Genomic DNA, 26,332 nt, shown 5'->3' on the forward strand with positions numbered 1-26,332 from the left:
TTTTTAAAAAAATGACTGCACTCGGATTTGAAAGAACCATTTTAAAAAAAAAATGGAAGAAAAATTTGAATTATGTAAAACATTATTTTGCTGGTTTCTTAAAATTTGTGGTAATGAGGAATTTAAACATTGATTAAACGAACGCAATGTAATTTAAGTATCTGGAAATTTTAACGCTTCTGTCGTTGTTCAGGGGCAGATTGATTCTTTTGGCGAGATCACCGACAACTGTCAACGATGGTGAGGTCATAAGGGCTTGCGAGCTCACAAAGTGAGTTTGGTTAACTCTTTGTACATTTGAGATCAGCCCTGATTGGTTGAGGCTGGCAACTGAAAAAGGAAATGACAGAATGTATTTATCGGTGAAAAGAACATTATGCAAGATAAGCGTTAACTTAAGTTCCCCACAATTTTTACATTATTCTGTGTTGAAAGCGATATCTAATCATACAGCGTAGATTTAATATAAATTAAGCGTTTCTAAGCGTAGATCTTCGATAAATTATCGTTTTGAAGCGCAGAATTTACACTAAATGAACGTTTATACGCGTTTCTCCCGCATAGGTTCAACGCTGAGACCACGTACCGATCGAAGTCAAAACTTTAGAAAACTGGTTTCCGCTTGTTAACGAACGGAAACAACAGAATCGCTCACTTTCTTCTAGAAACATCAGCGACGTTCCTTGCTGAAACAAACAATTAATTGACTACCAGACGTTCACGCAAAGTATGGTTGGGTTTGAAAAATCCAACAAACTTTCATGTTGTGTGAAATGAATGTGAGTGGATTCAGCGTTCTAGTTGCTCCACAATAGTGAATTCAGCATTCTAGTTGATCCATGGATCGCTGTGAATAGCATTGCGTGTACAACTTGCCTCAATTTTAATAGTCATGTGGGTCTTTTTTAAGCGATTTTTCGCTTGACCGATTTTTCGTCTGACCCAATTGACTTTTGTTCCTGAAAAACGAGATAAACAGGTAGCGCCCAGTGGGCATCAAGTTTTTGTGGCCATTACTCGTGTTTAGTAGTCCTTGGGTGCTTAGTGTGATGAAGCTGCCGGGAAGGCTGTAGTTTAAGCTTTAAAGGTCATTTTTAGGAGTTTTTGAGCCCAAATTGTTGCAATTTTTTGTTTTTTGTCTTTTCGAATTTTTTGTTAGGCCAGTCTAAAACAGAGGCTGGTTAAAGTTGAAAGTTTTTTTTGCAAGACGTAAGTACTTTTTATGACCATTTTAAGAGCTATATGTTTTGATAATCGAAATAAAACACGCAAATTTATACTAATTTTCACAATTTTTTTCAAGTTATTCTGTAATTTTCTGAGTATTTTTCAGCCCTAAGTTTAGCTGGGAGCCGGAAAAACTCCTAAAGGGTTTAATAATAAGGTACTGAAAAATTTTTTGCTCATGGAATAGTTTTCAACTTTTTAAAATTACAAATTTTTGCAATTTTTTTCAAGTATTTTCAAATTTTTTTTTCGGTTTTCTCCTGCCTAGGGTTTGATAATAGGCCAGTGCATAGTTTCTGATGTAATGAAATGCTTTTCAAATTTTAACGTCACGAATTTTAATATTTATTTGACAAATCTTGCAGTTTTTCACCTTTTTGATTTTTATTGTGATTGTTCAGGTTTTCCCAGCCCCGGGGGGCCAGAACACCTCCTGTAGAGTTCGATAATAAATTACTGGGAAATCTTCATTAGCCATGGAGTATTTTTCAAATTTTCATTCAATTTTTAATTTTTATCACAAATTTTTAACAGTTCTTCGATAAAATTTGCAAATTTTTCAAATTTTTCGAAATTTTGCCATTTCTGTATTTCCAGCCTGTATTTTCCAGCCTGAAGAAGTAATTAATCTGCTCCTCTAGGGTTTGATAAAAGCCTAATGCATAGTTTCTGATGTAATAGAATACTTTGCAAGATTTTAGCATCAAAATTTTAGAATTTTTTTAACAAAACTTGCAATTTTTTATAAGTATTTTCTGACATAGTATTTATTCAGGTTCTTCCGACTCTTAGAGCCTGAAATTTTCCCATAGGGTTTGATAATAAAATACTGAAAAATTTTTATTGGCCATGGAAAAGTTTTCATTTTTTTATTACAAATTTTTGCAATTTTTTTAAGTAATTTGAATTTTTTTTGTCATTTTTTGGGTTTCAACAACCGCAAGAGCCAAGAAACTTCTAGGTTTTGATAATAGGCTTTTGCATACTTTCTAGCTTCGTAGGAATGTTATTGAAAATTTTAATATCACGAATTTAAGCAATTTAATAAATATTTCAAATTTTTTCAAGGTTTTTGATGTTTTTAGACTGTTTCTGTCACCAGATGATCTGGAACCTCCAAGGTTTGATAATAAGCTGCTGCATCATTTCTTGAGTTAATGGGAGGTTTATCAATTTTTTAATAACTCGAATTTTAGCGACTTCTTGATAAAATTTACATTTCATATTGTTTGAAAATTATTATCGTGTTCTTGGTTTATGGATTTTTCAAGCCTGTGAAACTATTAAGGGCTTGAAGTAGGGATACTGGATAGCCTTGAGATGATTTAAGATGGGTTACATGACAGAACTTCAGAGACAACAAATAGTTTGGAACATTTCACTGAGAAATCTGGGAGTTCTTCCAAACTTTGCTCTTTTCAGTTTTTTCTATATGATTTAATTAGTAACAAGGCTGGAAAAGTGAAATTTGAAGGATCGAATCTCATCGGCGAAAATATTCCTAGCTCTTGTCCTGTCTCTGTCTGTCGGTTGAGGTTTCTTTCCTTTTCTATCTCTCTCTCACTCTTTCCTTAATTTTTCTGTTGATGCCGCACGTCAGTTCCTTTTATGTGGCGTGATGTCATTATCTATCACCCTTATTACCGCTGAATTTTAGTACAAATGTATGATTATATTTTTTAAAATCATAAATGACTTAGCTAGCACTTTTTACCAAGTCATGGATAATTGCTCACCAACGTAGTTTGTAGCAATTATTTTAGCTTGTTGATCATATATGCAATTTTTTGCTTGATTGATTTTTTGGTTTGACTTATTTGACTTTTTGTCCCCAGTTGCGGGATAAACGGTAGCGCCCCGTGTTATTATGTTCTCTTAGAAACTTTCAGCTCACTAGTGTCGAATTAAGTGGTTCACAGAAACAGTTCAAGAGACTTATACTTAAATTGTGACGGGCGGTTCTTAGAAAATGATCCCCCCACCTCACCGCCGCCCACATTATCGGCCCCCTCCCCAATCCCCACCCTTGCACGACGTTCAGTCCGTAAGCGCTCGTTGCAGAAAATGATCCCCGTCCCACTGTCCTCGTCCCCCCTACAGTCATCCCACTGTTGCCCCCCTGGTGCTCCTCACACCGCTTCAATTAAGCTAAAGCTAGCCGCACTAATCCGTGTCTAACTACTGATGAAGCCAACCGCTGGCAGGTTGCTTGTGAGCAATTCGCCCGACGTTAGTCGGTTATGTTTTTCAAAATTGCTCGGCAACTATTGAAGTTTGAAACAAGAGCCGGAAAATGGGTACCAGCTTCATTACATTGAAGAGCATAAGGCTGAAATTTTCTATCTTCGGGAGCCGTCAAGGCTATAAAAGAGATCTGAACCGAATCTGGTTCAAGATTTTTTTGCAGTGCGAAGCGGCTGTCGGCTTGGAATTTGCTGGTCGGCCTGCATTGCAACTCAGTAACAAAAAGTCAGCTGGTCCGTTTGCGCTCATTTTCAGTTTTTCAAATGGAATTGCGATGCCAGTGAGGTAACCATTCGGCGAAGCTAACTAAAATGTACGGACGTTAAGGGTAGGAAGCAATTTTTTTTTGTTTACTTTCTGAACATTCGTATTACGAAAGGAATGTTCGTCAGTTACCGCTCTTTTGTGTTTGATAGCTCTGTGTATAAGAATATAGTTAAAGTGCAGCAGTTGCCGCACTAATACTCGTAACTATTGCCACCACAAAATTTTTATCATTGTTCGTCCTAACTCTTGCTTTTTGATTTGGTTAGCATGAAATATAATATACCAGAACCCTTTTATCATCCAAAACCAAATCAATGTTGTGTTAAAAAGTAATAAGCGATCTATTAATCGTTTTAACCTACTATTGTAAGATTTGTTAGAAGTGGTGTTCCTTCAAAATTGAAAGCAATGCTCTGCGTTCTGTTATGATAATTATTGCTTTTCCTAATAATTAGCGTTTAAATTAATCTCTTCTTCAAAATACCAAGAAATTCAAGCTGGTTGGCTCTATGCTATTTCATATTTGATATGCGAAAGCAAATAATCACACGAAAGCAATTGTTTTCTACCCAAACGTGACCCGAATACAATTGTTTTTTTCAGTTTTTTCTCTTATACTGGCCGAAACTGGATCGTGACGCATAGCACTTGATGCGCGTTTCCAGTGTACAGTTGTAGTGTGTATTCTTTGTTGCAGCTGCAATTTTCAGCACCTCAAGTTCAAGTCCAACTCGCCTAAGATCATTGTAGTAAAAGATGTGATCCTTACAGAGTCCGAAGTGGTCCTAATTCCTGACAACACAGAGATATCTGACCAAATAGATGAGGGACCAGAGCAACTGGGGATCTCGTACCCAAATGCTGGTCATCCAGATGATGGCAAGAAAAAAAACAGGGCACAATAATCAACTTTAATAAATGAGCAGTATCACGACGCAGAGAGCATGAACACTCAAGAAACGACACTGATACGAAGTGCCTCGGATTTTGTGGAAGCAGCATTAGATGAAAAATCTACAAAAACAATAGGATCCCAGGGACACATAGTGACTGGAAGAGAGTGACACAGAAGACTTCTCACAGTCAGAGACAGTTGGCTTTAATGAAGATGCACGGGAGCAAGCGGACAGAGCAGAGTCCAGACGAGGGACACGATCAAATAATCAAGTGATGATTGAAAGTTGTGGCACCGCGCAATGAAAGACGAGGTCAGAGCAACCCAAAACAACGGTACTTGTGATTTACTGATACCACTTACAGATAGGGGCGTCACACAGGGCAAATGAGTTGACAAAGTGTAATGAAACTCAATGGTCACGTGGACAAATACAAAGCATGCGACGTGACCAAACGCTTCAATCAAGTGGAAAAATCGGACTATTTTGACTTTTGCTTACCTTTAAGCATAAGCCAGAAACATCAAGGATTGTACTTCAATTATGAGGAAAGCAGAGCCATATGACGCACCAGTTTGATGTGAAGATAAATTTTTTGAATTTTTTTAAATAGAGGAAGAGTTGTATGCGAAATAGACAGAATAGAATGGAGTGTGAAATGAGGATCAGAGAGAGAGAGAGAGAGAGAGAGAGAGAGAGAGAAAGAGAAGTTTGTATGCCAACTGAATAGATCTAAAACAGGCTGCTAACAACTGTTTCAAGGAATGGTCGAAATTCCTACTCAGACAGGGCTCTCCAGAAATAGGGACGATCACCGCTTGCTTGCGAAAGCAAAGGTTGATGGTCCCACGTTCATTAAGATCTTGGTAGACGACATCATAGTGGTATCAAGAAGCATCAAAAAATTCTCCGAGGTCAAGAAAACACTCAACCCAACATTCAACATGGTAGACAGAGTAAGACTACACTGGTTTCTGCGCGGAAAGAGGACAAAATTAACAGTAAAGCAAAAACTCAGTAAAGTCAGTGTAAACTTTTATATTGACCAATGCAAACCGTCGAATACCCCAGCTAACCTAGACCCGAACAGCCAGACAGCCTAAAAAGGGAGAAGAAGTAGGCCAGAAGTTTTACAGAAGCTTGGTTGGATCACTTTTTTGGCCAAAAAGACCAGGTCATACATCAACTGTCTTCGTCTGTCAACATTCCGTTGAGGCACAAGAAACCACCAACCAACCAACTGGCTATGCGGAAACCTATTTCTATAGAATTTTCAAGTATCAAAAAATTTAAAACTCCTTTTTTCAAAAGACGCTAGTTATTAATGAGCGCGGGAGGTGTTTCAGACGGATCTGGTGATGTAAACGACGGAAAATTGACAACGGGCTACTACTTCAAAATGAAGGGACGTTGCGCAGCACTCCGCTGTGGTTTCAATAAGCAGATCGCATTTACTCTCTATATATCAGAAGCTGAATATCGGGGCATGGCAGCAGCAGTTCAAGAGGCAGTGTTCTTGAAGCAATTTCTAGAAGTTTTTAGCATGCAACAGAAGCATCCAATAGCAATGGGAAAAGACAACCAGAGTTCCATCAGACTTTGCCAGAACCCAGTCAAGCAGAAAATGAGCAAACACATTGAGACAAGGTTTCACTTCATTCAGAACCAGACGGAATATGGGACTTTTTCGATTCACTACGTTACTACTGACAAAATGGCAGCGGACATCTTTACGAAATCCCTGATGAAATTGAAGATGGAAACATTCAGAACAGCTTTTATGGGAGCAGATAGTACAGAGTCAAACAGCCCTACAGCTCAAATATGAATAGGGCCCTTAGAATTTCGATTCAAACTATTGTAGTTATTTTACTTTAAAAGTATTAGAAAGTTTGACTAAAAAGATTAATCAGGCAGGAGAAAATTGATTCAATTCACTAAATTGATTTATATGAATCTTCGAGAATTGGTGTTGTGAATCATTGCTCGGTTCAAACTGATCTTTCTAGATAGTTATTAACAGACTGAGGCTATCTGATGTAGAGTCTTCCCAGCATGTATTGAATGACTATGATACAATCAAAAGTGTGAATCAAATTCTTAAAGAAAAGCAAATGCATTCTCTATATGGTGTCCTTCGCGACTGATTTCTGGGAAGTTAGCGGAAGCCAAAAAAATGGGTAAACCTTGCGACCCCCACTTTAAATCTTGATTCTTAGAGGGTTTCTTAGCACCGAGAATGTGTTTATATACAACCCATTTTTTAAGGTCCTTATTCATCCTCAAATTCAAATCACAATCTTGATCAATTAATGAGATCTTATCTGTAAATCTGTAAAATTTAATGTAAAAAGCCATTTTGTTTTCTCTCATTCTTGATATATCCACATTCTGTTTTACTTCGTTAAAACGCCTATCATTTAACCTGCGAAAGTCCGTAACCCAACCTGTATCACTCCTGGAAACGGCGCGTTAAACCTTTCATGTTTTTGATGAGATCCAAAACCAGTGAAAGCAGCAGAAGCCACTCAGAGCCTTCGATAGCTCCCGGATTCTCAACAGCAAAACTGTTTTGAAAACTTGGCCACTTGTATGTGTTTTGGACCTTTTCGTTGAACAAACTGGACAAAATTGTTTGATGAAGCTAATAATGATTTGCTCGCCCGGTTTTCGCAGTCGCTCGCCTTTCGGCTGATGTGTACAATTTTGGTTAGTTTTTTCTCAATGTTTGTAGGCAGCTTGGGCCTTTACGCTAAACGGACCTCCGGTACTTCGTCCATATGTCGTTGCCTTTTTTTGTTTTTCATCGTGTTGCCAATAGAAACTTGAAGAGCGAATTTTTTGGGTCATTTTTGACACGTTTTCAAGGCAAGGAATTATAAATTAGAAAATCTTGGATCACTGATATTATCACGCGTTCAGACCAAATCAACAATGGAATCACACGCAAATGTTTAAGGTAATACATCCTGTTACCGCCACTCAATACTGAATTACAACCCGTATGATAAAGCGTAATATGTTGAGTCCCCCACTCATTGGGTGAGTAGTCAACAATCTATCAGCATGGATTGTCCCCGCTCATGACTGACACCTTTCTCAAAGCCGACTCGTCTCTTAACTGGTGTGATAAAGAATCAAAGATTTGTCGGGTTTCATATGTGTCTATAATCTCGCATACCTCGCAAGGAGCATGATTGCGGGGCTCCAAATTTCTGTAACAGAGACTGATTGAGATAACCTACTACTGAAAGCTAACGACAATTCCTCCGGCTGCAAAGTTCTGTTATCAACCAGAGTATCGATTCGTTTGAGGGTCATATGAACTGTCTTGAAAGCCAGAGGGCTGAATTGAAATCCAGCTTCACTGCATTTCTGGGCGAACTGTTCGTACTTCCTGTCCTCAGCAGCTGACAGGGCGAAACCACTCTTCTCCGATGCATTTATAATAAGGTTTGACTGCAAGAGAGAAGTTATTTTAACGCCCAATGCTGCTGGTTGACGGGAATTCTATACAGGTAAGAAAATGTCGACCGATCTGGAAATATTGTCGGGCAGTAAACTCTTCCGTTCACAGATGGGAGACAAAAGAGCTCTCGAGCAAGCTGACATATATAATTTTGTTTCGAATATGGTCATGACGACAGATCATATCACCCCAATTTTTGCATGACACGACATGATTGCCCATTAAATCTAGAAACCCAAATTAACAAAATGGCTATTTTCTCTCGTTATGATAAAGACTGTTGCGGTAAAAAGTACCCGTGGATATTTTCAACGAAGAAATTGTATCATTAAATATTGTTCTTTGTTGTTACGTATACAATATTAGGTGCGTACGCACAGTGCCAACCTCTGTTTTTTAATCTTTTGCTTCAACTATCATTTTACGTTGATTTGTTTGGTATCTTTTCGGTTCTTAGCCCTATTCAACCCAGAAGGTTATGCGCCCCACTCCACCAGTTAAAAGGTGCCTGCCACTACATTGTTAAACGTTATTCGTCTATGACGCTCAGTGCTTCAGGGGTTCCAAATAGGCACCCATTGGGGGGGGGGGGGGTTAAACAAACGGAAAAGATTTGAGAATTATAACGGACAGCCCCGCCTCTTATCAGGTTATACCAATAATACCAGTGCAAAAAAGCTCAGTAGTTTGTTCATAGCGTCTACTGAAAATACAGACGCTTTCCGGTAAATGATCCGATCCGAATTGATATGTTGGAAGCTTTGATGTTTAAAAATAGAGCGTGAATGGAGGTGTTGAATCTCTGTCCCACTTTTTCTACCTATTTATTTAACCCCCTATCTTTTCACCCCGATTTATTCACCCCCTCTGTCATTTAACCACTCTATTATTTCGTTCCAAATTTAATCTATAAACTTTAATTTTTGGGGCAATTAAATTAGGAAAATAATCACTTGGCCATGCCTCAGCGGCCCGCTAGAACCACTTCTAATTCCTGTCTCATTTTTCGGTTAGGAAGTCCCCAATTTTCAATTCATTGAACAAAAATGCCCGGATGTGGTACCCGAACAAGAAAAGACTCACAGGCAGATCGTAATGATGTTCTCCGTGTTTTTGCTTCCGTAGCCAAGTTAGATGAGTTAGCAGATCTGAAAAGCAAGCCATTTATGAACAAAACAACCAAAGTAACCGACAACGTAGCAAAAAATTTTTCTTGATCTCGAAATTTAATTCTAATGATATACAATTATAATTCTTTAACAACAAACAGCAATGAAAAATGTGGGAAATTTAGGTCAAATCAGCAAAATTTGAAATTCAGGGATGCTGGCAAAATTGTTCAAATTTATCCTTCAATTAGATTTTACAAAAATATACATTAGTTTACGCATAACAAGCCATGAAGCAAAAGGTAAAATCTCTAACAATTTAAGAGGGATTTGATAAGGTAAAAAAAATAAAAGGTGCCTTAACAGATGCGCATTTAAAGATAAAAAATGCTGCTAAAACTCAGAGAAGTTTTCGTCGAAAACAGGAAGGTTAGTGACTCGCACTAAAGTTTCGTTTAGATTTTAGAGCAATTTTTTTCAAAATTTAACATCTTACTCTATCGACGGAATTAACAAACAGATTAACTGGGACATAAAAATTTGCTTTTTGAAAATCAAATACGAACCTGCGAGAAATTTATTTCCAGAAACAAAAACTCTTCCAGCAGAACTCCAAATAGCAGAAGTGTTATTAAGTAGGATTTCAATATTCTTCAACAAACAAAAAACCGCTCTAATGAACATTTACAAATATTAGAAAAGATCCCAATTATGGTCAACAAACGTACCCATAACCTTTTCTTAGAATCAAAATGTAAGTTAAAATGGAGCAACGGATGAATTGTACAAAACTTTATTCAAATTGGAACCAGATTCCAATTAAAATTAAAAAAAGAAACGTCGAGGAACAAATTTAAACAAAAAGTTACAGCAGAATTGCTTAAACAACACGAAAATGTTCCAATAGTCACAAGGGTAGTAGGATTTAATTACCTTTTTTCATTAAATCATTTTGAGATAACTGAACAAAAGTTAATGAATTGGAAAGATAATAATGTTTGATTTATAAATTTCTAACCAGTAACTTTAACCAAGTGGCTTGTTTAACTTACATATTTGTGATTTTAAAAAAATACGACTACTACATATTGATGTATTTTTCCATTGGTTACTTTTTAAAATAGCCTTGCTAGCAAAAGACGGCACTGTTCAACATAGTTGCCTTTATTGCAACTATGATGAACAAAAAATTAAGACACGTTTTAGAACAGAACTGAAAACTCTTTTGTTGAGAAAATTGTCTAAAAGTTTAAAACAACAGCACAATATAATCAGAAGATTGTATCAGCCTTTACACGATAATTTGAGAATCTTTCATTCGTGAAGCATTCACAGCCTGGATAGTTAGCTCTGTTCTGGTATACCAAAACTGCTGTCAAAAATACGTTCTTTTCTTGAAATTAATCAAATTTGTAGGACAGAAAATCACAAGGAACACTTGCAATAGGAGATTATATCTAATAAATTACACTTGAATAGTCGAGTCAAATTTGAAGCATGAGGTGCTGGATTAAGAGCTGCACTGAAAAATTCAACGCCCAGCCAAATCTCTTAAAAAACTGGTTTCAGGAATACACTTTGTTCAATTTTACCCATAGTTTTTTGGTAGTGCCTTCTATCCATAGGGGTGGTAAAACAACCCGAGCATTTTCTATTGAGTCGATGCTCAAAAAATGGTACATAAAACAGGTGTATTTCGGAAATTCGAATTTTTTTACTGTTTTTTATGTAAAAGTTGCTCTCATTTCTTTGAAACTAAGTCTAGGCTCCTCAAAGAGATATAGGAAGCGTAAGTTTTGCCAACGTTGGCCATGAATAAAGAAAATTTTCCATAAGTGATATATGACGTCAAGCCTTGCGATTTCGTGAAATGTTTCTCAAAAAGTCGATAGTTTTCTTTAAATATAATAGGACCTAATGGATCAAGGAGTTTTTCAATGTTACCCATAATGTTTTGGTAGTGCCTTCTATTTATAAGGATTGTAAGGCACCATTTTTTTGTTTGGCGTCGTCATTTCAATTTTTGTGGGTAAAATGTTTTTTTTAATTGATTTGTTGTTAAATGTCCAAACTATATATATTATATATATATATATATATATATATATATATATATATATATATATATATAATTATATATATATATCGGAAAAAGAGCCTTCTTTTTTGCTTATTCTGCGAGAAAAACAGTCAAAACTGTTTTCCTTTGAAGTTTAAGAAGCTCATGAGGACTCACGAAAAAACCAAGCCGCTTTGAATGCCTCATTTCTGTTGTTATAGAGAAGAAGTAACCATAGAACTTCATATTATGTATAAGTTGTAGTCATAAAACCTCCATTTATGGAAAAGTTTTAGTCATAGAACTCTCATTATGGGAAAGTTATAGTCATAAAACTTTCATTTTTGACAGAATCATAGTCCTAATAATTTCTCACGACTTTTTAAATGTATAAAGTCGATGCTCCATATTTTGAAAGTTCTATGATTAAAATTTTTTGTCAACCCGGGAGTACTTTTTTCATGTTGAAATTTCTTAGAGCTACGCCAAAGCATGGTCTTTTCATAAGTCGAGGTCTAAACCTGGGAATAGAAAACATGGATCTTTTCAACAATTGCCCCCCCTTTTGCAAAAGGGGGGCTATTCTTGAATAGATTTAGACGACTAATAACTTTCCGTGTATGCTCATTCTGTGTTAAGCTGGATAAAATAAAATGCGCCATGCTAGGACAATTAGCCGAAATGGAATACAAAGCGAAAAGAATTTCCGACTGGCGGGTCGGTGGGCAGCGATAACCGACCCGCGATTTCCGGATTACATCCCACAGCGCGTGAGAGGCATGGCCGTGAACAGCGGTCCGCAATTGCGCTTAAACTGATATTCGGCTATCTAAACTGTGGGCCAAATAATATTGTGGTAAAGTATAGCACAAAAGGGGTGGCGATTCTCTACTAGGTACCAAAGGGGGGGGGGGGGTAAGCAATAGTTGAAAAGATCCGAAAACATGGCTAGGGTAAACTGTAAAACCTAACAAACTTCCGCATACAACAGAATTCATACATCAGATTTTATCTTTCAACTTATTGTAAAATCTTGTCCTCAAACTGGAATAATTTCATTTGACTATGATTAGTTCCTATATAACTTTTGAACGTATCTGGCAATTGTAAACTTACCCCGGCAAAACTGCGCTCCTGTCAATTTCATCGAAGAAAATAACGTGCATGTCTTTGAAAAAGACAAACATATTTTCAACCAGGAGAACCACTTTTGAGGGAATCCCTTCCCTGAAAATGTCTGAAAGTTCCACGATCTTCAAATCACTCTTCAAACAGATTTTGTGCATGTTTGAGTACATTTCATCGTCACTATAAAATGGCAGTTTGAGTTCTTCTGCTAAGTGAGATTTCGGGTTGGATCGCAAGATTGCTTCGCGGGTGAATTTGGCCTTCATTTCGTTCACACTTTGTCGCGTTTGAGAACCAGGATTGAATTGACAGCCAATCAGATCTTTTAAAAGTTTTACGGAGGCGTTCACAACATCGACAACCTTTTCAGCCGAACTAGAATTTTCACTTTTATTCAAACCTTGGAACTGCAGCGTCGGTTCTACAAGATGATACGGATAGTTGCCAACTAAGGATATCATTGAGCCGAAAGTTGAAGGTGCCGAATTTCTATTAGCAGAGAACAATAAAATCAGTGGCTTTTCCTTGGGTGGATGTTTCACTTTTGGTGCCGATTTCCTGAAAACAAGAAACTCTAAAACTTAAACAGGTTTTTTTTTACTCTCATCGTTTTAGCCCAATCACAAATATTTGCGTTTTTATTAAAGAGCTGTTTGGAAGCGTTGTAGTTCCAAACTTATCAAAGTTCTTGCAAAAACTGAGATTGTAAACTCAGTAAAAACTGTAGTCCGTATCTGTTTCAATTCAACAACGTATAAGTATACATTCAAAGCATAACAACGTGTCAGCATTAGCGTAAGCATTAAGACGTACAAAGCAACAAGTGATACTTAGACGGCAAGGTTTTTTCGATGCTCTTTTACTGGTTTTTTTGTCTGATGTTATTGACGTCAAATCAGTTCGTATTCAATCGACAATTGTCTAGATAACCTAAAAATATTAAGCCGAAAACCAGCTTAATCGATACATATAGTGGTTATATTTACTTAAAATTAGGTTAAATGCACTTTTTCGGAACTTTCTACGTATATTAGAACGTTTTATACGCATTTAAATTCGTACTTAAATACTCGATTCTGATTGGCTAATATTTACTACGTAACATCCTCCGGCCCGGAAGAAGATGTTGGGAAAACTGGTACAAGTTTTACAAGCGGGCGGACAAGTGAACCGGTCGACGTACGTATAACGGCGGAGCGCGCGACGCTATCGGAGCCGTAACGGAGTTCCACAATCCGAGCGGTTGGGTAGTAACCCCTAGGGTTGGTTTCTTCAACTATCCAAACCAAGTCACCGGTCTTAAGGTGTTGCTCGGCAGGCGTCTGCCACTTAGAGCGTCGGTTCAGCGTCGGTACGTACTCTCTGATCCAACGGGACCAGATCGCATTAGCGTATGACTGCGCACGGGCGTAGCGTTTACGATGGTCGAACTCATTGTTGCCGACAACAGACGGAATACCGGTAGAGTGTTCTCCTAAAAGAAAGTGGTTGGGCGTTAAAGCGTTCAAATCGCACGGATCGGCGCTTACGGGTGTTAAAGGACGCGAATTGAGAGCATTCTCCACGAGACAAAAGGTAGTATGCAGTACCTCATCCGTGAGGCGACGCGTGCCAAGAATTGTATACAACACGCGTTTGAAGCTGCGTACCAACCTCTCCCAGATACCACCTTGATGTGGTGCGCTGGGTGGATTGAATCTCCACTTTATACCTTTGTGAGCGAGCTCAGCTGCAATGTTGACAACGTTCCACTTTTCAATACTTTCTCGGAGTTCTTTCTCCGCTCCAATAAAGTTAGTGCCATTGTCTGACCAAATCATGGCAGGTGTACCTCTACGTGACACAAACCGCTCAACTCCCATAACACAAGAACTGGTGTCCATGGATGTAACTATCTCGACATGGACAGCGCGAGTAGTGAGACAGGTGAAGAGGAAGCCCCACCTTTTCTCAGTAGTTCGGCGGACAGTAACATAGAATGGCCCAAAGTAGTCAACGCCAGTGTTCGTGAAGGGAGGAGACTGGTAAGCAAGTCTCTCCTTAGGTAAGTCAGACATGATTGGTTGCATAGTTACAGCTTGGAATTCTCGGCATCTCAGGCAGTGTGCTTTGATGGAACGCAAGGATGATCTTAGTTTCAGTACTGCATATTGTTCCTGCACAATTGATCTTAGGTATTCAACGCCTTGATGAAAATGCTTTACGTGCATGTGTTCAAGAAACAGTTTTACAAACGGATGACGTGCGTCTAAGATGATTGGGTGCTTTACGTTGAACCCAACTTCAATTAACCGCTTGATGCGGCCCGAGGAACGGATTAGCCCATTTGGACTAATAAACGGTGAATGTGGAGCAATTCGGCTACTCCGTTTAACGAATTTATTGTCAATGAGATCTTTTCTTTCGGCTTCAAAAGACTCTCCTTGCACCAAATACTGTAGATGACGCTCGGCTTCGTCAAGCTCAGTAGGGTCGGTAATACTACCATCGGGGTTACGGTAGCCGGCATGTTTCGGCAAAAGCCGGAGAACGTATGCGGCAATGCGCAAGTACTTTTGATAAGAACTAAACTTATCAAATGGGAATAACGACGGAACGGGAGTTGTCTGTTTTTTAACAGATGTAGCGAGAGAGACAGTGTCTTCTATGATGACTGCTTGGTTGACGCCAAGTTTGATGTTATTAATGACGTCTTTGTTCGGTACGAAAGGAAAACTTGAGTTAGATAAGAAATGTGGACCATTGACCCAACTGCTTAGTTGCAAAACCTCAGCGGACATTCCACGCGTGCCAGCGTCAGCTGGATTATCCTTAGTTGCGACGTGGTTCCATTGGTCAACGCTGGTATACTCCAAAATTTCACAAACGCGGTTTGCAACAAAGATTGGTTGCTTTTCATTAGAGTTTATCCACTGAAGAACGGTCGTGCTGTCTGTCCACATGAATACTTGGTTAACAGCTACCGTAAGTGCCTGAATAATTTCGTTCTTCAGCCGAGCGGCAAGTAGAGCTGCTTGCAATTCCAGTTTAGGGACAGTCATTACTTTCATTGGCGCCACGCGTGCTTTCCCCAAAACAAACGCAAGCTCTGTTTTTATCTTGCCCGTAGGGGTTGTTACTCGGGCTCGAAGAAATGCGACGGCACTAAAAATATCCTGGGAACTGTCACCGAACATATGCAACTCTGTATTATCAAAGGGTCCACTAAAGTAACTTCGAGGAATTTTGATGTTTTCAAGCTTTGGTAAGTCCGCACTCCAGACCAAAAATCTTTGAGCCATGTCCTGTGGGAGCTCGTCATCCCATTGCTGTCCTTTGACACGCCAGATGTCTTTTAAGAGCAATCGCGCACCGACGGTAAACGGTGCGACAAGACCAATGGGGTCAAAGACTTTCGAGACAAGACTTAGGACCAAGCGTTGCGTGAGGGACTTGGTGATAGCGCAGCTTGTACCCCTACTCACAACTAAAGTGTCATTAGTGTGATCCCACTTTAACCCTAGCACATGCGATGAATCCTCCTGACATGAAACAATAACCTTGGGCTCAGTAGATTGAGGCGAACCATCAATTCGATCAGCCAGATTTTGCACATTGCTTACAAACTTTGTAAGCTTGAACCCACCGAGATGGAGAAGATGTACCAATTCCTTCGATCTATTGATGGCTTTCTCAGGAGACTCCACTGAGTCAAGGTAATCGTCCATGTAGAAGTTTTCAAGGACGGCTTTTGCAGCTTCGGGGTAAAACTTGGCATTGTCTCTCGCAGTGCGTTGTAATGCATAGTTGGCGCATGTGGGCGAGTCTTTAGCCCCGAATATATGGCGCGTATATTGATACACTACAACGTTAGTTGTGGGGTCCTCCCGCCACAGAAAGCGAAGTGATGGTTGATCTGATGGTAATACACCAACCTGTAGAAACATTCCCTCGATGTCGGCAGAGACGGCATATGGATGTTGTCGGAAGCGAAGAAGTACATAAATAAGGTTTTGGAGCAGATCAGGGCCAGTGAGCAAAGATTTATTCAGTGAGGCGCCATGAAATTTTGCTGCTCCATTGAGCACCCTACGCACCTTACCCGGTTTGTTCGGGTTTAAAACCGGATGGTGGGGTAGGTACCACTCTTTATCGGACCGGCTCTCAACCTTGTGAGCGTCCGGAACCTCAATTACATACCCCTTATTTAGGTCTTCCTTGATGGTACTAGTATACTTCTCTCTAAGGTCTTCATCCTTGGCCAAACGTTTTTCGAGCGATTTTAGTTGCACAAGGGAGGAGAAGTAATTATTTGGGAGCTGGATGTTGTCTGCTGCCCACAGCATTCCGACATCGTATCTCAGGCCATTGTGTATGGTGGTACTTTCAAGAATTTTGTGAGCCCTTGCGTCTGCTGCAGATCTTGAGTCTACCTGCTTGTTTGCTCCGAATGATTCAATGTCGTACCATGACTTTACTTGACTTGCTAACTCATTGTCTTGTTCGATATTCACTTTAAAGCACGTTGAGGTTAAACACGAACTTGATGGTAACGGACCGCTTAAGACCCAACCTATGGGCAAGCGTACGGCAACGGGTGAACGCTTCTCATCGGCAGAGAAGTATTCTAACGGGCGGATGGCATGATAGACATCTTGTCCGAGTATCATCTCAATGTCTTTATAGGAATATGTCACAGGATCAAGGACTGCTAAGTGTGGGTAAGTCTCCTGTAGGGCCTGTACATTAATTATATCTGAGCCGACGTTCAGACTCTCTTTAACGAAAGGATTGATGGTAAATGGTTCGAAATCTTGTTGTTCTTTTGGTTTCACGGTAACTTCAACAACCCTAGTATCAACTACCTCTTCGGTATTAATACCCTTGACAGTTAGCTTTAGTGCTTTACCGTGCAAACCGAGTCTATCTGCGAGACTACCGGCCACCCAAGAGTTACTGCAGGCGGTATCACACAAAACTAAAGCCTTGGTATCTAAACCGGACGAATTGACCAACTGCAATTCAGTCACCTGAAGGAGCCCCTTAACATCAGTAACAGATGACATTGTTGTGGTCTTATTAGGCTGGAGTTGACTAGAAGTTGCTTTACTTTGACCTGTGTTGCCAGAAGGTTGAATGGTATTCAAATTTGTCGACTGCTTTGTTGGGAAAACCCTATCTGCTCCATGCAATAGTGTGTTATGCGAACTATTGCACCCTTCTGCTCGGCACTTTCTTGGTTGAGGGCACTGGCGAAAGGTGTGCTTGTCCCGTAAGCACGAAAAGCAAAGTTTGTTATCCGCCACCAACTTAGCTCTCTGGGTTGGAGTCTTTTCCTTGAAAACTCGACACTCCCATAGCCGGTGGTTACCTTTGCATACAATGCAACGAGAGTAAGTGTTTGTGGAAGAAGATGGCATTTGTTTCTTTGTTTCCCTTTGTTGTGAATTTGATGCAAACACTTTTGAGGCTGTTTTGGTCTTGGTTACTGAAGTGCTGTTCTCTTCAGGTTTGGCCTTGGTTGCACTTTGTTTCATAAGATCATGGGCCTCAGCCTTTTCTTTAAGCCAATCGTTAAAGTCAAGGAGGGTAGGCTTAACCCAGTGCTTCTTAACCGTAAAGAGTGACCATGACTCTTTCATGTTTGGTGGTAACTTCTGTACCGCTTGGTTAAGTAGGGAAGCGCTCTTCAGGTCAGCGTCATATGATAGTGACTTGAAAACCCCAACGAGGCTGGATATGGCTGCAGAATAGTTAATGATGTTATCACTATTGTGCATTTTAAGAGGCGGAAAATTGCTTAGTTTATCCAAGTGTGCACTTACGACTGCCTGTGGCTGGCCAAATTTACGTTCCAAAGTCCTTAGTGCATCCTTGTACATTAAACCACAGTAAGCAAACTCGGCGATTGCAATCTTTGCTTTACCAGTGACGAGTGTTTTAAGGTATGTCAATTTAACGTCATCAGTGAGCGTTTGCGAGTCAATCGCGCTTTTGAATTGACCATACCACTCGTGCCATTGTAATGGATCGCCATTATACTGAGCAAGTTTCCATTCTGGCAAAGGGTCATTTTTCTTGCTGTTTATTGCGTCAGCTAATTCCCTAATCAATGACGCATTGTCCGGTATCGGAGGGGCAGGTGCAGACACCTGCGGACCACTCCAACTCAACGGAGTGGGCCCAACATAAGGGTATGTTGGCTGAAAAACCGGAGTGGCCAGACCAGGTACAATATTACTTGTAGTTGCAATCGGGTTTTCCTGATGTGTGCCGGATGGTGATTGCATATCAATCAAAAGGGGTGAATTCGAATATATTTGTTGTGGAAAATTAGTAACTGATGGTGCGATGTGTGCCTGTACATTTGGAGCAACATTATTTACGGTGGTAGCGTCTTGGTTGACTAATGACGGTCTGTGCTGTGGAAAACGCCAATGACTCATATTTGGCACAAAACTTTGGCCAAGAGGGATATTGGGCATATTTGGGACAGGCGGAGCAACGGAACGTACAACTTTGTGTTCTCGGTTATTATTATTCTGAAATGTTTTGACGAGAGGCTGATTATCCAAAGTGGCTTGTGGGAAAGGAGCAGTGAGGTTAGGTGCAAAGACTGGGTTCGGAATCGGAAGGACATTAAGATGAGCGGGTTCGGAGTTGTGCTGTTGAATGTTTGGACTTGGTGGGGCGCTTGGGTGCAGGGGAACGTTGATTGCGGGGGCTGGATGATTTGTTGTCGGAAAAGGAGGAAGAGTGGCGTTTGGTGCTCGGGGGACAAAATTAATTTGTTCTCGGGGGCATATACGCTGGGCCGATTTATTCTCGGGCAGACTTGATGTTTCAGGTCCCCTGGATTGCGAAATTTGAAATTGTGCGTTGGGAAAAAACTCGGTTGCAATATTCTGATTTTCTTGTGGTGCGAACGTTTGTGGTGGAATGGGCTGTTGAATGGGTGGTGAGGAAGCCCCTGGGGCGTGTACTGAAGGCGGCTGACTATCCGCGGTTCCTTGGTTAGTTATGCTTGGGAGCTCCGTGCCTTGCTGGCCTGTTTGATTCATTTGCGCCCTTAGGTGCGCCTGGTACAACGCCTGTGTGTTAGCAGCAGCCAAAAAATTTTCAGGTGGAGTATAATAGGGGTCGAGTTGCTGCAAGGTCTCAAAGCTTAAAAAGTAATTGCCTCGACAATTTTTTGGAATCGAATGTCTTGAAATGTCAGTGTTGTGATCTTCCACTGCTTCTTCGTTATTGTGGCTAGGGCATTCTGGAGGGTCTTTCGTAACCTCTGGTTCACCAGTTGTCTCGTTGTTATTAAAAGCTAAAGCAAGTGAGGTGTTGATCCAATCCTGGACAGCCTTTTCACTTCTCATCGAACTCCTAGCACTTGCAGTTGTTTCAGATTGGCTACCTTTAGAAACGGCGTCCAGCAATTCAAATTCTTGCAGAGTTGCCTCTGCCAAACGTTTCCTGTTGTTTTCCTCCAGTTCGTCTAATTCCATCTGCTTTTTCTGTTTAGCAAGGCGAATGGCTGCCTCATTCTGTTTTTCAATTTCTTCACGCTTCATTTTAGCAATTACGTAATCATGTTTACGCTGACTAGATGTTCTTGACGAGGTCATAATTGAGGGGAGTCTAGAAAGAATGGGAGCCCTTGGTTCCTGGAAATCACTCACTTTATCATCAGCAGAGTTGATGTAGTTTCGTGCTGAAGTGAGTATCTTGTCGTTCTTAGTTGTCATTGCCTCCAAATAAGACTCTAATGAAGGAACAAGAGCACTTGGATCCTCTGTTTTTCCAGCAAATGCAATCAGGTCCTCATTTTTGTCTACAACAGTCATAAATGCTTCGTTGCACTTTGTTACTAGGCGTTCAACTTTCACTCGCCTACTTTGACTATTTATACAATGAAGAATATCTTCATGTATAGCATGCAATTCAGCCTCACGCTTTGACCTGGCAGCGTACAACTTTTTGACTTTTTGATCAAGACTATTAGACATCATGATGTTATTACTTCCAATGACCAGCAAAACTACCACAGCACACGGTTATCTATTATATGCATACTCCAAACAAATCAAATCCACGCAAATCAAACCTAACGCAAAAGGGCCCCAAACACAGCACAACGTAGACAGTCTGCAAAACAAACCGCCCAAAGAGCAAAAAGGGTCGTCGAGCACACAGTGCCCGACAAAAACAGAAGTGGGGGGCTGAACGCTATGCGCTCAACGCGGAGGGAGACAAAGGACACACGGGAAGTCGAGCGAGCAACGCGCGACAAAACGGAGACGTTACGGATGGGAAGTCGAGCGAGCAACGCGCGACGCGACGGAAACGGGACAGACGTGAAGTCGAGCGAGCAGTGCGCGACGGAACGGAAAGGGGACGTGCGGGAACGCGGGTGGAAAACGCGCTACGCAACGAAACGGGACGGTGGGAGAGAACGGGCGGGAAAATGAGGTTGGATAGAACTATGTTAGCAGACCACAGCAAAAACTCAAGCAAACAACCTAGCCGTAACTCCAGAACAAACTTAAGTCACACCCTAGGAAGAAGGAGAGAAGCTACTGCAAGACAATCTAATATAGTTCATTATGGGGCTATAACGACAAATTTAACGAGAAACTAATTTACAGCAATGCAGTAGTACACTAAAAGCATGCAAAGGTCGAGAAATTTACTAGCCGTAACTCCAGAATAAACTTAAGTCACATCCTAGCAAAACCCAAACCACAACAAACAATCAGCATACTAACGGTATTAAACAAACTACAGCAAAATTAAATAAACTACAGAAGTGTATTTGTAAAATATGACAGTTGTGAAAGTCAAGAAACAATCCAGCCGTAACTCGAGAATGAACTTAATTCACACCCTAGAAGGCAACAAGACCAAACCAACTAGCGATCATACAGGTACACAAAAACATACAGCAGCAAAATCAATATACTACAACAGCAAGGCTAGTGGATTAGTAAAGTTGAAAAGCCAAAGGACAATCCAGCCGTAACTCGAGAATAAACTTAAGTCACACCCTAGAAAACTCCAAGACCTAAACAACAAACCAGCATACTAGCATACACAACATACTACAAGAAAAACGACAACATACTTCATCACATATGACATACTATACTTAAATCCGGAAAAGTAGCGGAAGAAAACGAAAAGCGAAGTTTTGGGAGAGCGACGTTACTGAGGAAAAAAATCGCAACACGGAAAACTAAAGAGCGAAAGTACGGAAAGGACGCGGGCAAACGGTTCATGAACGATCAACGGGAAAAACTATGGGAATTCGATATATTTTTTTTTGCAGGCCAGAGGTTGTTAAATTTTTCACAACCTTTTGTGTTTCACTCAATTTACGAACCTTCTTGCTGGAAAATTGATTTTTTTGACAAATTTGTCAAAATTTTATGCGTTTGTCCAATTTTTTCTATTTTTGGTCAATTTTTTCGCAAATTCTTGTTTACGGAACGGTAATCCAGTAAACTGGACGGTTTTAAACTCAAAAATACGGTTTATGAATATTCGGTATTGATTTTCGAAAGTTTTTTGAATTGCCTCAAAATTGACCAAAAATTTTCAAAATTGAACAATTTAGCATTATTTTCTATCAATTTCCTCTATATCAGAAGTTATTTTTTATATACGAACCAACTGTATCAATTTTTTCGAAGTTTTTGGTAACTCTACCAAAAATTTTTAAAATCGATGTTTTTTAGTCTCAAAAATTATCTTTTGTGCGGTTAATGGTGATCGATTATCTATAAATTACCCGTCGTAAAGCCTGTCTAGTGTTAAAGCAATTGTTGGTGAATGTAGCAAAAAAACGATGAAAATTTTAGTAGGGTTGGGTCCTTGCCGTCTAAATTAGCTTTTAATCAATTTACTGCAAGAATATAATTGTAAAATTTCAGTTCTGTCTTACAGTTTTCTGTTGATGATGCAATTCAGGCCACAACCTTTTTTGGAGTGCCAGCTTTGATCACAGGATACTTTTCGCGCCGTCAAAATTCTGTTTTTGTCAACAGGCATTTTCAAACTGTAAACCACTATGAGCAAATAAATTGTTTCGTATTTCTTCCTCTGATTACCCCCTCCAATGACACGGTCCTTTCGCAGTCAGAACAGGAAAGGGGTTCCGTGTCCGTAGGGTTCCTTGTCTCATTAGGTCAGTAGCAGATACCATGACTGGGTAGGATTCTTACTGATTTGAGCTCAGAGCTCAGCTTCTAACTGATCAGAACTGCACTGATCACAATATCCACGAACAATAATACTTCCGTCCAATAATACTTGCTACGACAATTAGATCTATTTAATCAGTTTATCACAATTAGGCTAAAAGGCAATTTATTTTTTCAAACAAAAGGTGGTTCTGTAAGGAGCGGCACCAATGTAAACTCAGTAAAAACTGTAGTCCGTATCTGTTTCAATTCAACAACGTATAAGTATACATTCAAAGCATAACAACGTGTCAGCATTAGCGTAAGCATTAAGACGTACAAAGCAACAAGTGATACTTAGACGGCAAGGTTTTTTCGATGCTCTTTTACTGGTTTTTTTGTCTGATGTTATTGACGTCAAATCAGTTCGTATTCAATCGACAATTGTCTAGATAACCTAAAAATATTAAGCCGAAAACCAGCTTAATCGATACATATAGTGGTTATATTTACTTAAAATTAGGTTAAATGCACTTTTTCGGAACTTTCTACGTATATTAGAACGTTTTATACGCATTTAAATTCGTACTTAAATACTCGATTCTGATTGGCTAATATTTACTACGTAACAGAGATCAATTATATTTCCTTGTTTTTGATTCAAGCTTTAAAAATCAACTGATAAAGAGTTAAAGTGTGTAGTATGTGTGTATAAGCGCGTGCATGCGCGCGTGCGTACGTGTGTGTTTGCGTGTACGTGTATGCGTGTGTATTTGTGTCTGTTTGTGTGTGGGTGTGTGTGGATGTGTCTATGTATGTGTGTTTGTTTGTTTGTGTCCTCGTGTGCGTTTCTCTGTGTGTGTGTCTCTGGTATGTGTGTGTGTTTGTGTGTGTGTGCGTGTTTGTGTGTGTGTGCGCGCGTGTGTGTGCGTCTGTGTGTGTGTGTGTGTGTGTGTGTGTGTGTGTGTGTGTGTGTGTGTGTGTGTGTGTGTGGGTGTCTGTGTGTATGTGTTTGTATGTGTGTGTGCGTGTGTGTGTGTTTGTGTGTGTGTGTATGTGTGTGTGTATGTGTGTGTGTGTGTGTACGTCTGAGCGTGTGTGTTGGTGTCTGTGTGTATGTGTTTGTATGTATGTGTGTCAGTGAGTATGTGTCTGTGTCTGCGTTTGTGAGTGTGTGTCTGTGTGTGTCTCTGGTGTGTTTGCGTGTGTGCGTGTCTGTGTATGTGTGAGTGTGTGGATATGTGTGTCTGTGTATGTGTGTGTGGCCGTTTGTGTGCTTGAATTTGTCTGTATGTGTCTGTATGTGTCTGTGCCTGTTTGAATGCGTGTGTATGTGTGTGTGTCTGTGTGTTTCTGTGTTTAAGCTGCTGTGTGTCTGTGTGTGGTTAAGTTTATGTGTGTGTGTTTATGCATGTCTGTGTGATTGTATATGTGTGTGCGTATGTGTTTGTGACTGTTTGTTGTGGGTGTGTCTATGTGAGTATGTTTGTACGTATCCTTGTGTGCGTCTCTGTGTGTGTCTCTGGTATGTGTGTGCGTTTGTGTGTGCGTTTATGTTTGTGTGCCTTCATGAGTGCGTGTGGATGTATTTGAGTGTGCTTGTGTGTGTGCTTGTGTTTGTGTGTGTGTGTTTGGTTGTTTATGTGTGTTTGAATTTGTGTGTTTTGGTTTGTATGTGTATAAGCAGCTTGTTTGAATGCGTTTGTGTGTGTGTGTGTGTGTTTGTTTGTGTATGCTGCTGTGTGTCTGTGTGATGGTAAGTGTGCGTGTGCGTGTATGTATGTGATTGTTTATGTGTGCGCGTGTGTGTTTGTGTCTGTTTGCGTGTGGGTGTGTCTATGAGTGTGTGTATGTATGTGCCCTCGTGTGTGTCTCTGGTATGGGTGTTTGTGCTTTTGTGTGTTTGGGTGTATGTCTGAGCTTGTGTTTTAGTGACTTTGTGTCTGTGTGCAAGTGTTTTTGTATGTATGTGCGCGTGTGTGTTAGCGTGTGTATGAGTGTGTGTGTGTGTGTGTGTGTATGTGTGTTTGTGTGTGTGTGTGTGTGTGTGGTATGTGTGTGTGCGTGTGTGTGTATGTGTGTGTGTGTGTGTGTGTGTGTGTGTGTGTGTGTCTGTGTGTCATTGAGTATGTGTCTGCGTGTTTGTGTGTGTGTGTGTGTCTGTGTGATTGTGTGTTTGTGTCTGTCTGTGTATGTGCGTGTTTGAATGCGTGTGTGTGTTTGTGTGTGTGTATATGCTTCTGTGTGTCTGTGTGTGGGTAGGTGTGTGTGTATGTGTGTGATTGTATATGTGTGTGCGTGTGTGTTTGTGTCTGTTTGTTTGTGGGCGTGTCTATGTGTGTGTGTGTATGTGTGTGTGTGTGTGTGTGTGTGTGTGTGTGTGTGTGTGTGTGTGTCTGTGCCTCCGTGTGTGCACGTGTTTTTATATATATATATATATATATATATATATATATATATGTGTGTGTGTGTGTGTGTCCTCGTGTGCGTCTCTGTGTGTGTATCTGGTATATGTGTGTTTGTGTGTGTGTGTGTGTGTGTGTGTTTGTCTGTGCGTGTACGTGTGTGTGCCTCCGTGCGTGCATGTGTTTTTATGTGTGTGTGTGTGTGTGTGTGTGTGTGTGTGTGTGTGTGTGTGTTTGTGTGTGTGTGTGTGTATTATTGTGTGTGGGAACAATTTCCGCGAATTTTTTTCTGAGAAAACGCAATTGGCACAACTTCATCGTCAGAGAGTTTCAAAAACTGAAGAAAATCTTTTTTTTGCTGATCAGCACAATCAGTCAGACAACAAAACAAAAAACATTTAAGAGAAATAAGCTGTAATCTAACTTTGGTTTTGTTTGTTTTGGCGGTTGCATGAACTGCATTGCCATAAACTCGTGTTCAGTCAGCTTCGAGGGCTCTGATTTCATATTTCGCAATAAAGAAATGGCAATAACTGTAACAGTTATTACCAAAACAGGCATAATTAAAGCTTTGGTACGTAGAGTTCTACTAAAATTCAATTTTATCAGCCAGCGGAGAACAAGAATGGCCATTGTTTCCGGCATATATTTTGCAACAAAACGAACGAAAAATTGTGAAAAGAACCGAGGCAGCACTTTTAAATTTATGCCAGGATTGATCTTGGTCATTCTCAAAAAACTATTAATAATTAATAGAGAATTTCCACCATACATTGAAGACCTTTGAGCAGGTGTTTTACATAAACTCTCGCTTAGAACTTTAAAATTTCTTGCAACGTATAAGACGTCATATAAAACGCATCTAACATCTAACACATATAAAATATCTTAGAAAAAAAACCGGATTGAGGTTTCATCTGCAACTTTTAATTATCGGTTTTCAAATGAACAAAAGTTATTGCAAAAATGCTTAAATTGAGTTTCTCAGTTCTAATCGAGAAAGTTTTTTAACAGACTAGATGTTTTCAACTGGTGGGAAAGTTATTCTGGTCCTTTATGAACAAGAGACGTAGTCTTTCACTTGAAACTTTCAGTCTCTGCAAATTACTTAAACGAAGAGGATTTTATTGGCTTTTTTTCGCTGGAGTTTCTAACGTATGCGGTACCTCTTCGACAAACTATTAGACAATATATTTCACAATCACTCGTTTTCACTGACAACGTCTTTCACTCGTTTTCTCCTCATAATCATGAACTTTCCAGTCAGTTTTTTGCATACCCAGCTTTCAAATTACCAGTTTTCAACATGTACAAGTTTACAATGAACACTATGCTTGTAGACAAACTTTATGAGTCAAACACGTACGCATAATTTTG

General features: G+C 39.9%; 1 protein-coding gene across 1 annotated transcript; it reads right to left on the reverse strand.

Moving 5' to 3' along the window:
• Positions 1–80: 80 nt before the first annotated feature.
• LOC142350747 (uncharacterized) lies at positions 81–25,631 on the reverse strand. Its single transcript, XM_075402701.1, has 4 exons — positions 25,380–25,631; positions 12,388–12,957; positions 9,187–9,251; positions 81–330 (listed from the first exon to the last, which is right to left on the reverse strand). Exons 1-4 carry the CDS (start codon positions 25,598–25,600, stop codon positions 134–136), a joined length of 1,053 nt encoding a protein of 350 aa, XP_075258816.1. The 5' UTR covers positions 25,601–25,631; the 3' UTR covers positions 81–133.
• Between the last annotated feature and the right edge of the window lie 701 nt (positions 25,632–26,332).

This window comes from Convolutriloba macropyga, chromosome 12 (genome assembly GCF_964194025.1).
Source record: "Convolutriloba macropyga chromosome 12, txConMacr16.3, whole genome shotgun sequence".
NCBI lineage: Eukaryota > Metazoa > Xenacoelomorpha > Acoela > Convolutidae > Convolutriloba > Convolutriloba macropyga.